Source organism: Manis javanica, chromosome 12 (assembly GCF_040802235.1).
Source record: "Manis javanica isolate MJ-LG chromosome 12, MJ_LKY, whole genome shotgun sequence".
In the NCBI taxonomy this organism is placed as follows: Eukaryota; Metazoa; Chordata; class Mammalia; order Pholidota; family Manidae; genus Manis; species Manis javanica.
This window is the reverse complement of record NC_133167.1, coordinates 16,501,573-16,513,047: the sequence shown is the minus strand read 5'-3', so window position 1 is coordinate 16,513,047 and position 11,475 is coordinate 16,501,573. Positions and strand designations below refer to the sequence as shown.

The window sequence follows — 11,475 nt, the reverse complement described above, 5'->3', positions numbered from 1 at the left end:
CCAGGACAAGGGAACCTCATCCTGCCTGCCCTCCCTGCCCCCAGGCCTACCTTTCAAAAACTCAGAATCGCTAGTCCACACTCAGCCAGTTTATTAAAGGAAGGGAGCTTCATTGGGGTCCGGGAGGGAGAAGGTGGGAGGTGCCCTATCCCCCTTCTTGGCTCCCCACTTCAACTCATCTACAACCCAGCCCCCAGGATACCCTAGGAGACAGGCTGGCGTCAGGCAGAATGCACTGCATAAATACTTGGAGGCCACAGCCTGAATTAGCAGCGTCAAGGGGGCAGGGAGACCAGGTTTGGCGCAGGAAGGGATGGCTCTGAGGACACTTCCCCCAGGGACTGTCCTGGGCCCGAGGACCCACAAAGCCAGAGAGCGGGCCAGTGGGCTATCTGAGGCTGCAGCCAGCCCTGTCCAGTGAGGCTGGCAGGTGGCTCCGGGTTGCTGGGGAGGAGTGGGGTGCTGCCATGCCAGGGTTCTGGGTGCAGGGCAAGGTCAGGTGCTATTGCCCTGCTCCTGCTCAAAGAGCAGCATGGCCAGCTGGGTGCGGGAGCCCAGGCCCTCCAGCTCACTCTGGCGACAGCGGTGGTACAGGTCCTCACTGAGCCGCGCACTGCACGTCTGGGTCCGGTAGCGCTGCATCAGCGCTGGCTCCACCGCCCGCAGCACATGCAGGCCGGAGAAGCGCAGGAACAGCTCATACACATCCATACTCTCCAGCATCTCCTCCTCCTGCTCCGAGGCTGCTGCCAGCCGCCCACGAGCTGCCACGTAGTCAGAGTTGTAGAAGCAGGCTTCACTGGCTGCCTGGCGATCAAAGCGGCCTGTGTCTCGCCCCAGCTCTGGGGGCCCAGGCCCCTGTGGTGGGGCCACAGCTGGATGGAAGGCCTGGAAGTGCATGGGAAAGAAGGTCTGCCAGCCAGAGATGGCATGCATACGGCAGCGGTTCAGGAAGTCAGGTGTGAGCACCGTGTCTGGCCCGGCCAGCAAGAACAGCGTGTCTAGTGGGTGCTTCTTGGAGAGCAGATCCATGAGGCGCAGTGGTGAGGGTGCAGCTGTCTGCACACTGAGCCAGGGCACCCGGGCACCAGGGAAACGCTGCTCCAGCTCTGCTACGTGGGCCTTAACAGGTGCAAAGACATCTGCATGGGCTGCCCGCTGGGCCTGTCGTGGCTCATACAGTAACAAAAGGGTCAGGGCTGCTGCAGCATCACCAGGCTCTAGTGCTGCAGTTGCAAAGGCCTCTAGGAAGCCAGGGGCCAGGTCCCGTTCAGCTGCAGCCAGAGGCAGTAAAACAGTGAGACGGGAGGCCTCAGTGACATAGGGCACAGGCAAGATCTCCACACGGCTCAGTGGCCGTAGCAGCTGCACCCGGCGAGTCAGGGGCCAGCGGCCACCCTGGGGGGTCAGTGCCTCCAGCTGCAAGTCCAGGGTGTACTCCATCCCCCGGGCAGGATCAAAGCGTCTGTAGCCATTAACCAGCTGCTGCTTTTGGAGCCGGAGGGCCGGATGGTAGCGCCGGTTGAGCTCCTCCAGGGCTGCCCCGAGAACGTCGGCCACATCAGCTTGGTCGGCCCCATGCAGCGGGCAGCGGGGTGAGCCATCAGCACAAGAGAAAGCATGCTGCTCTGTGAAATAGTCCCAGCGCAACACCTCAAAGCGGGAGGCTGGGCGGGATGGTGCTGGAATGCCCACAGGCCAGGCGGCTGCCTGCTCCCCATCAGCTGCCAGGTGGCTGGTATTCTGGATCTCCCACTGGGTTGGAGAAACAGACTGTGAGCAAGGCATAAACCAAAGGGGCCAACGTACAGCTGTGGGGCTGAGCAGGCAGTAGGTGCTACTCAGGATGGGTCCCCAGTACCCTGCCAAGCTCTGCCCTCCCAATCCTCCACTTACCTTTTCCCTAGACTGAGGCAGGCTCAGAATTAAAAGGGGAGTTCCTGGAGGGACTTCCCAGAAAAGGCAGAAACAAACAGAGACCTGGGAAGCAGATCTCTTGTATTTCCCTGGGATCTCTGAGAATTCTCAGGACCTACCCCTTCTCTCCCTCAGCCCAGACCATACCTGCAGTTCCTGTATCTCCTGGTATGTGTGTTCCAGCTCAGCTCGGGCAAAAGCCTTGTGCAGCTGGTACATGTGCACTGGGTCATGTACAGGGTGGGCTGTCAGGGCGCTGCGGAAACGAGGGTCCCCCTCCTGCACAGGCCCCCCAGGGCTCAGCTCCAGATAGCTGTAGTGTACTCCCTGGGGAGAGGGAGGGAAGGGGTCCATAATGGGAAGAATGATGGGACAGTCTCCCCCTCACTTGATAATGTGTACCTTATCTCCCCATCCTATGACCTGTTTTGGACTTGGAATCAGAATTCTTTGGGTCTAAGTCTACCTCAACCAGTTGTGAGCTTGCGTGACTTTGGGTAAGCCTCTGCTAGCTCATCTGTGAAATGGACATGCACCCTATCTCAGAGCTGTCCAGCGGCCCAAATAAAATAACAGCCAATGCTGAACACCTACTATGTGCAAGTATCCATTATTTTTTCTATTCTTTGTAACAACCCTGAACAATAATTACTTCCATTGGTACGGGGTTGAGGATAGTGAAGCTCAGGAGACTCAGTAACTTAACCAAGGTCACAGGGATAGAAAATGACAGAACTTACAGGCATGAAAACCCAGGCCTGTAATTCCAACCACCCCTTTGCCCCTCAAGGAGAAGTGTGTAAATTCAGTTAGGAGGCACCAGTGGGGGAGCTTAAATTCCCACCTCATGGTCACCAGTGCAGCCCACCCCGGTGGCATCGAGGATGCAGCGTCCCAGCCACTCGTCTGGGTGTGCACTAACAATGTCGTTGCGGCAGCCTTCCAGATGGGGACGCAGCTGCTGTAGCAGTGTGCGGGACAGCAGTACTCCAAAGCCTCCGTGGCAGTAGCGGCCTGGGGTGGGCTCTCCACCGATGAAGTCCTGGGGCCGGCCCAGATAGAGGTGGGCAGAGGCTGCCAGGCTAAGGTGGCCAGTGAGACGGGCCAGTCCATGGGCCTCGGTGTAGGTGGCATCAGGCACTAGGAAGAACCAGTCAAAGTCATCTCCGTGCTTCTCCAGCAGGTGGCGTAGTGCCAGGTGCAAGTGCCCGATGGGTCGCTCCTCACCCAGCGTCACCACAGCCATGCCAGGTGGTGCCCTGCGGCCCCGTGAGCCCGTGAGGAACACCACGCGCTCTAGCCGGTGCCCCAGAGTGCGGTTCACAGCTACCCCTAGCGTGGGCAACGTGGCCTGTGAGGTCAGCACTGCCACCAGTAGCCTCTGCCTGATGCCCAGCTCTGTGCTGATGTAGCGGGTCCTGGGAGAGAAGAGGGCACAAAGTTATCAAAAGGACAGCAGGTCAGACAGGAGGCAACATACATACATAGGTTCTGGCAGGTCACATCCTCTCTGGCCTGTTTTCTCACCTATGAATAGGGTAAGAATAACACCTACCTTCCAGGAGTCATGAGGATTTAAAGTGAAATACTGGCCTTACCTATATAGTGCTTTGGAAAGATGGCAATACCCCTGCAGATATGAAATATATGGTGGGTATGATTCCATTTCACTACTTAGCAGTTGTATCTTTGAGCAAGTAATTTAACCTACCTTAGCCTCAGTAGCCTCATCTATGAAATGGGGTTTTTATCTACTTAAAATACCTGGCCAAATGCTCAGCACATAGGCGCTTCATACACAATACTTACTTCTTTATAAATATGCCATTATACCACAAATGCACCACATAAGTTATGTAAAGGAATATATGGCATAGAGATGTACTGAGTGCATTTGGGGGAGGGGCAAACGGGGGCTCAGGAGTTTCAGTAACTTACTTCCCAAAATGCAGAAAACAATTTGCAGAACTGGAATTTTGATTCAGTGTTACTTAGGAGACATTATTTCAGCTCAATGACAGGCATTAATGCGATAGGTACATCACCCTCCCCCACCCCAACACACACACACACACAAATCTCACCCCGAGGTGCCCCACATGGAACAAGGGATACAGGTAAATCCTAGTTCTCTTTTCTCTTTCCCTTTTTCTATGCACCCACCCTATATACCAGTAATTTTTCTAAACCCAACGGCCGACCTAAGGAGCTAAGAGGATCTTTGGGGGACCATGGGGTCGAGCCTGTTTAGGACAGAAGAGGGTAAGCTCAGCCCTGGACCGGACTGAGCCCAGAAGAGCCTCAGATGGGCTCCACAGCTCCCGGGGAAGCAGAGCCATAGGAAATTATCGGGGCCAAAGACTTCCTGGCCGGCCAGCCCCTTCCTTCCGGAGCCTGACCCGGCCCCCGGCGGCCTCCGTGGCGCGCCCGTCCCGGCTAGTGCCCAGGGGGTGGGGATGATCCCTACCTGACAGCCTTTTTGGCGGCCTGGCCAGGCGGTGCAGGGTGGTAGGGCAAGACACGCGGCTCCCAGTTCTCCCCAGCGCCTGCTCCGGCCCCAGGCCTTTCGCGCTCCGCTCCTGGCTGCACCGAATTGGGCCGGCGTGCCGCGTTGGTGTTGCCGCGCAGCGGCAGCTCAGGATCTCCAGGTTGAGGCGGCCCTGGGCCGCACGGCTCCTCCACCCAGGTGACGCTGAGCAGGCTCAGAGTGAAGCCTAAGGAGATGCCCACGGCCACGGGCCCTGCGGGCCGCAGCACCGACAGCAGCAGTGATGCCCGCATGGCGCCCGGACCGTGGGCCCCAGGCTGGGGAGCAGCCCCAGAACCGCCAGAGGCTCCGAGGGGGCGGGACCGGGGAGGGGGCGGATCCGTAGGGCCCGGCCACAGAGGCGGGCCCACTCCCTCCCCGCTGAGCAGAGACCGCGGTCCGAGGTGAACACCCGGCGCCGCTCACTGAAGCTCCAGTATATCGCGCTGGGTTCCTGCGCTAAGCTCGAGAGCCTCCGCCTCCGCCGCCGCTGTCCGACGTGTCACTGCGAGGACCCCGCCCCCGGGGTGGGGTCTTGGGCTCCAGCTACCGGAGAGGGAGAAGGGGGAGGTTAAAGAGGAGGGACCCCCGGAAGTGCCCCCTCCTCAGTGCAAGAGAGGGAATGGCTGGGGGCGGAGTCCCAGACGTGGTTGGTGCATCCCAGGTGACGTAAAGCAGCCAGCTCCTCCCAGAATGGTGCGCCCTGAGTGACGTCAGGAGCAGAGGCCGGAGCTGTCCATCAGCACCAAAGGCCGCGGGCGGGCTCAGGGCATGGGGCCGCAGCTCCGGGGCAGCCCAAGCCCCAGCTCCTGCTCCTTTCCCTTCCCCAGGCCCAGCCCGAGTACCCGGACGCCGCGGGACTGGAGTGCCAGCCGGTGCTGGAGGCGGAGTAGCGACCCCGCGGCGCAGCGACCTGTTTCTCCGGCCCCGCAGCCCTCTCCCCGAACGGCGGACTTTTACTGGACCCCAGTCAACTGGGCCTCTGGCTCCCCGCAACCCCGGATCCTCTGGCCCCTGCACAGCCTCTTTCGCTCAGAAGCCCAGCTCGCCTCCAGCCCAGGTAGATCTTAGACAATCCCAGATTTAGCCGCCCACAGAGGAGTCTCCTGGCTGCCTCCTCACAGGCAGCACACTGCCCTCACCACCCGCCTCCCGCCCCAACCCAGCCTCCCTTTTAACTTCTTCATCCCAGCCCCATCTAGCCAGGCACTTTTGTTTCCCTTTGTCTTTTGCTCCCTACTTCAGGGATGCTTCCAGAGCTGCATGATGTGTGCACCATTCCTTTGTCCACTGTGTCCTTGCCTAGTTTTCCCACTCCCAATTCTCACGGGCATCCTAGTGAAACCCAGGACTCCTTCTTGATCCCAACTTCCTTTTTGTCAGGCTGACCTAGGAGGGTGACTCCCTTCCATTCCCAGCACTATGCCGGGCACTATGGCACCACTGCGGTTCCAGCTGCTGCCCCCTGAGCCAGATGATGCCTTCTGGGGTGCACCCTGTGAACAGCCCCTGGAGCGCAGGTACCAGGCACTGCCAGCCCTCATCTGCATCATGTGCTGTCTGTTTGGAGTCGTCTACTGCTTCTTTGGTGAGACCCCCATCTCATACTTCACCTGAGCTTCCCATTGTTACCCGTTATTTTTTTGAGGTACCCCAAATCTTCTCTAGAATTGTCACCACCACCATGAATAACTATCTTTCTCTCTTTCATCCTGCACTGTGTTCATAGATCATCTGGATTTTAAATCCTGGAGAACACAGGTTTTTGAATTAGGCATGCTCAAATCTGAACCTGGCTCCACATGTTACTAATTGTGATGCCTTGGGCATATTAACCTGTCTGAGCCTTAGTTTTCTCATCTGAACAGTGGGAACAACGATATTTGTCTTTCATAGCATTGTTGTGAGAACTAGTAGGCATTCAAAAATTAATAGCTATTGTAGTGAAGATGTGTTTGGATCACTGTGCTAGGTAGGCACTGAAAACATTTAGCAGGTAATTAAAAATGATCTCTTACCACAGGGCATAGATATTTCTACACACATGTAGATAGCCTACAAGGCAGGCTTTGGTAACCGAGTTCCTGTGGACAGTTGTATAGGATGGGCACTGCACAAGGGAGTCCAGCTGAATAGGCAAGTGGGGGCTGAAATCCCAACCATGCACCACTTGCCAAACTCTAGACCTTGACACAAGGCAGCTCTACCTAGAGGAAGGCACAACTTTTTCTGATTTACATAAAAGTGCCAGATGGGCTAGTAGAGAGTAAGAGCCCAGGGACTACAGCGTGAGTTACAGAACTTCAGAGAGGCAAGTGAGCTCTATGAGCTGGGGGTCCAAGGAAGGCCTCCAGGAAGAGTATAGGTGATGAGAACAGGTGTAGAGGCTTGGAGATCTAGGTTCCAGGCTGTGCAGAGGTGGGGTGGAGACTCATGCTCTGCAGGCTCTACAACTCCCGCTAGAATGCTGGGTAGTAGAAAGGAATGGGAAGTAGATGGCCCCTCCCCTTCTATCCCCAAACTCTGGTCTGAACAACTGTGGAGTGGGCAGGAGGGCCCTTCTAAGGGTTCAGGACACATTCTGAATCTCCAAGGGGTCTGTGTGACTTCATCCCCTGCAATACCCATGCCCATTCCCTCTGCAATTATCAATGAAGCCTGGCATTCCTTTTCTGGGGCTTCCCTGCCATCCTACCCCTCTAGGATACCCCCACTCCCAGGGTCGTGGATTTGGAGCCCTTATGCATGCCCTACTCCTCTTTGTGACCCCAGAACCTCCTGGACTCCTCCTCAATGTGCTTCCCCTCATTCCTAGAACTGAATCTCTTCATTCTGACCTTTCTCTTTTGGCATTTTCACACTGTGACCCCCGTCTCTGACTTCTATCTTCCCAGCTGTTCAGGATCTACAAGTCCCTTATCCTTCCAAGGCCCTTAATGGCCCTATAACCTCCATTTTTCTGAAACTCCATGACCACTATTTCCCCTTATAATCCTCCTTGACTCTCCATGAACACTTGTAAGCCCTAGTGACTCTCAACCACCCCCAGTTATCTTCTTACTTTCCATCCCTCTGACTCCCTCTATTATTCCTAATTACCTGATACCTATGACCCCATTGTCGGATCACCCCTCCCCTCACCATGATCTCAATGATCCCATTTCTCTGGCCTTAATAGTGCCCTCTCTCAGAAAAACTAATATTCTCAATGATTCCACATCTGTCAATTCCCCTAACTTGCAAAGACTTCATCTCCTGAAACCCCTCCCCAATAACCCTGCTTCTCTGTTTTCTTTGTAACCTTTTAATAATATCCAATCTCTGAAGCCCTGTGACCCTCAAAGAATGACCTCATCTTTCTGAACCTATGTGACCCTCATCTTTCAGGTTCTTTCTGAGTTCCAAATACCTCATCTTTCTGAACAATCCCTTCCCCAAAGCCCCCAATGACTGTATTCTTAATCCCTTTGTTACCCCCAGTGACCTATCTCCCTGACCCCTATGATCCCAAAGACCCCAATGACCCCTATCGCTAATTCACTCTTGATTCTAATGCTTTATCTCTGACTCCTCTGACCCCCAAAAACCCAGTGCTCATCTCAGTGGCTGTTTTCCCAGTGACTCCCAATGACCTGTCTCTCTGACCTCCATCATGATGCCAATGGTCCCATCACTGATGCTCTCAGGACCCTGGTGACTCCCAATTCTCTGATCTTAGTGTCCTGCCTCTGGTTTCCCTGTGATTTCAAATCCCTGATCCCTCTGACCTCCTGCCTCCAGCCAGGTGACTTCATTTTGGCCCCTCACTAGCCCCTGTTCCCCTCCAGGTTACCGATGCTTCAAGGCAGTGCTCTTCCTCACTGGGTTGCTGTTTGGCTCAGTGGTCATCTTCCTGTTGTGCTACCGAGAGCGGGTGCTGGAGACACAGCTGAGTGCCGGGGCAAGTGCAGGCATCGCACTGGGCATTGGGTTGCTCTGCGGGCTGGTGGCCATGCTAGTACGCAGCGTGGGCCTTTTCCTAGTGGGGCTGCTGCTCGGTCTGCTGCTCGCTGCTGCTGCCCTGCTGGGCTCTGCACCCTACTACCAGCCGGGCTCTGTCTGGGGCCCACTAGGGCTGCTGCTGGGTGGCGGCCTACTCTGCGCCCTGCTCACGCTGCGCTGGCCCCGACCGCTCACCACCCTGGCCACTGCTGTGACTGGTGCTGCTCTCATCGCCACCGCCACAGACTATTTTGCAGAGCTGCTGCTGCTGGGACGCTATGTAGTGGAACGACTACGGGCCGCCCCTGTGCCCCCGCTCTGCTGGCGGAGCTGGGCCCTGCTGGCACTTTGGCCCCTGCTCAGCCTGATGGGCATTCTGGTGCAGTGGAGGGTGACGGCTGAGAGGGACTCCCACACGGAAGGTGAGAGGGCACAGGCCAGGGTGGGTGTGAGAGAAATGGGTGATCAGGGATCGTGGTGGGGGGTGCTGAGAGACTGGAACATGGTAGGGGGAGAAGCTGTACACAACAGTAGTGGAAGGCCTCAATATGGTTAGAGAGCTGATGAGCTCGGGATTTGGGAAGACAGGACCCAGTGCCACCATTCATTCTACAACAACATACAAAGCAGCAGCTCCGTGCCAAGCCAATTCCAGGCACTGGGGATCCAGCAGAGACAAAAGAGAAAATGTCCCTGTTCTTATGGGGTTCTATTCAGATATGGAGAGATAGACAATACACACTCAAACAAAGAAGATAATTCCAGCTGTATGGAGTAATACGAAAGATATATGCAGGGTGATATACATGAGTAAGAGTGACCTCTAGAGGCTATTAGAGATAGGGTAGTCAAGGAGGGCCATTTGGAGGAGGTGACATTTAAGTAGAGTCCAGAAGGGTAAGAAGCTAGCCATGCAAAGAGCAAGAGAAAAGGGGACAGCAATGTCAGGGCCTCAGAAGGAATCAGCTGGGCTTGATGAGAGAGTGGGGCTGTAGTGGATGGCTGAAGGTGCCAATTGGGTGAGCCCTGGAGATGTCATTGGAATGTTAAAGTAGAAAGCATCTAATCTAATCTATTAGCATTTGGGATGCTCATTTTGGGTGCTGAAGAAGGACACACAAAAGGGGAAATCAGTGAGGTGGCAGATGTAGTCTAGTTGAGATGATGGCTGGTCTAGGATTGGGAGAGGGACAATAATTGGGAGAGGATACCTAGAAGTCTAGCAATCTTGCAGGAAGACCTTCAGAAGAAAAGAACAACTGAAGGAAGTCCCATCTGGGAGGTGGAAAAGGAAAGGGGAGGGGAAAACATACAGGGGAATCTGGAAGCATCAGCCCCTAGGTAGGAAAGGTCAGGGAAAGTCTAGGGAGGTGAGGTATGTGGTCCTCTGAGACCCTTCTCTGCCCATCCCTTCACAGTGGTAATCAGCCGGCAGCGACGACGTGTGCAGCTGATGCGTATTCGGCAGCAGGAAGAGCGCAAGGAGAAGCGGCGGAGGAAGAGACACCCTCGGGTTCCCCCCAGAGGCCCCAGAGCTCCTCCAAGGCCTGGGCCCCCTGACCCTGCTTATCGGCGCAGGCCAGTGCCCATCAAACGCTTCAATGGAGACGTCCTCTCCCCAGTGAGCAAACCAAGCCCTCTGGCCTGAACAGGGGAAAAGGGAGAGTTGTAGACTGTCCTACTAGGGCTGGGCCTTCCCCGGAGGCTGATCACTGCCTAGAAAGCCTAGTGTTTGTCTGCCCAGCATAACGCCTGCACCAGGAGCTTGATGGGTCCAGCTCTAGGTGTGTGGGAAAGGTGTCCTGAGTATAGAGTTTTAATGAGTGATGGTATGGGGTTGGGTCTCAGGGCTATGGACTATAGGTGTGGTGAGATCCTGGGCCTAAGGCACTCAGGTGTGTGTCTCAGGTTTGGGAGGGCCAGTGCAGGGAGAAGATGTCTACCTGAAGTGGGTTTCAGGCAGGGGTTCAGTGGCACTCACACCTGTGTTTACTTCCCCACAGAGCTACATCCAGAGCTTCCGGGACCGGCAGACAGGGAGCTCACTGAGCTCCTTCATGGCTTCGCCCACAGATGTGGACTATGAGTATGGGTCGCAGGGCCCACTGACAGCCTGCTCGGGGCCCCCTGTGCGGGTATAGCAGTATAGCTGTTTCTGCCCACCTAGACTCTGTGGTCACCAGCTCTGCCAGCTTGGGGAGGTCTGCTGGGCCACCACCCAGCCAATCTGGCCCTTGGCTGTCCCTTTCCCCACCTTCAAGCAAGCTGGCCTGACTGCTGGAAGGGAGACCTGTCTCAGGCTAAGCTAGGCCTGGGGGGAAAGCCCGCTCTCAACTTCCCAAGGGGCTCCTGAAGAACGCAGGGTGTGAGCCCCACTGGGGTATGCTCAGGGTTGTGAGTGTGTTGCCTCTGTGTGCGTGTGTGTGTGTGTGTGTGTGTGTGTGTGTGTGTGTGTGTGTGTAGGGGTGGGTTTAGAGGGGACACTGGGACCTTTGCCTTAGATTTCTGATTGGTGGAGCTTTTCCAAGGCTGGCCCTGCCTCCTCTCCCACTGCTGGGCTCCCATGGACCACTCTCCTGCATGTCTAAGTGGAGGAGGTCTGCTTTCCTCCCCCGACACGCCACCTCTCAACCAGACTCGTCTAAGGCTTCTTGTCCTTGTCCATGGGGCTAACTTCAGCACCTCACCCTGATCCCCTGTCTCTGCAAAGCCACCAGCCTGAGGGCAGTGGTAGGGGATGGAGGTGAGGGGTGCTACTCTGGGCTGGGCTGGGGAGGGGAACTGGGGAAGGGGCCTTAAATGCACGGTGCATGTCTGGTGTCTGTCTTGCCACCCTGGACACCTCATGCTTCTGTCTCCCCATGCCCCACCCTGTTTTACATCTTTTATAAATGTGCCAAACTGTGTGGCTTCTGCCAAGAGTTATGGTCTTCGGTGGCTGGCACCTCCATAGGCCAAGTTGGAAGCACTGCAGCCCTTTGGTTCCTTGTGTCACTTATTATACAGGGGCTCCAGGCAAGTTCTGCCATCCTACACTACACAGAGAGCCA

The 11,475-nt window shown here is 56.0% G+C and overlaps 3 protein-coding genes across 4 annotated transcripts in view; 1 reads left to right on the top strand and 2 right to left on the bottom strand.

The window, feature by feature from the left end:
- Positions 1–74: 74 nt before the first annotated feature.
- Positions 75–4,698, bottom strand: CHPF (chondroitin polymerizing factor). 2 transcript variants are annotated; one of them, XM_017659609.3, is made up of 4 exons: positions 4,385–4,698; positions 2,762–3,335; positions 2,065–2,244; positions 75–1,755 (listed from the first exon to the last, which is right to left on the bottom strand). In XM_017659609.3, the coding sequence occupies exons 1-4, from the start codon at positions 4,696–4,698 to the stop codon at positions 496–498; spliced, it is 2,328 nt and encodes a 775-aa protein (XP_017515098.3). In that variant the 3' UTR covers positions 75–495. The 2 variants fall into 2 exon arrangements, with proteins under 2 accessions (XP_017515098.3, XP_017515175.3); XM_017659686.3 differs by lacking the exon at positions 2,065–2,244.
- Positions 4,699–4,829: 131 nt separating this feature from the next.
- OBSL1 (obscurin like cytoskeletal adaptor 1) overlaps positions 4,830–11,475 on the bottom strand; it is a 25,812-nt gene continuing 19,166 nt past the window's right edge. The window contains exon 21 of the mRNA XM_017659302.3: positions 4,830–4,990. Within this exon, the coding sequence (XP_017514791.3) occupies positions 4,947–4,990 (44 nt within the window). The 3' untranslated portion in view covers positions 4,830–4,946. The remainder of the gene's footprint in view (positions 4,991–11,475) is intronic.
- TMEM198 (transmembrane protein 198) lies at positions 5,263–11,205 on the top strand. Its single transcript, XM_017659909.3, has 5 exons — positions 5,263–5,504; positions 5,828–6,032; positions 8,272–8,847; positions 9,844–10,046; positions 10,429–11,205. Exons 2-5 carry the CDS (start codon positions 5,867–5,869, stop codon positions 10,564–10,566), a joined length of 1,083 nt encoding a protein of 360 aa, XP_017515398.1. The 5' UTR covers positions 5,263–5,504; positions 5,828–5,866; the 3' UTR covers positions 10,567–11,205.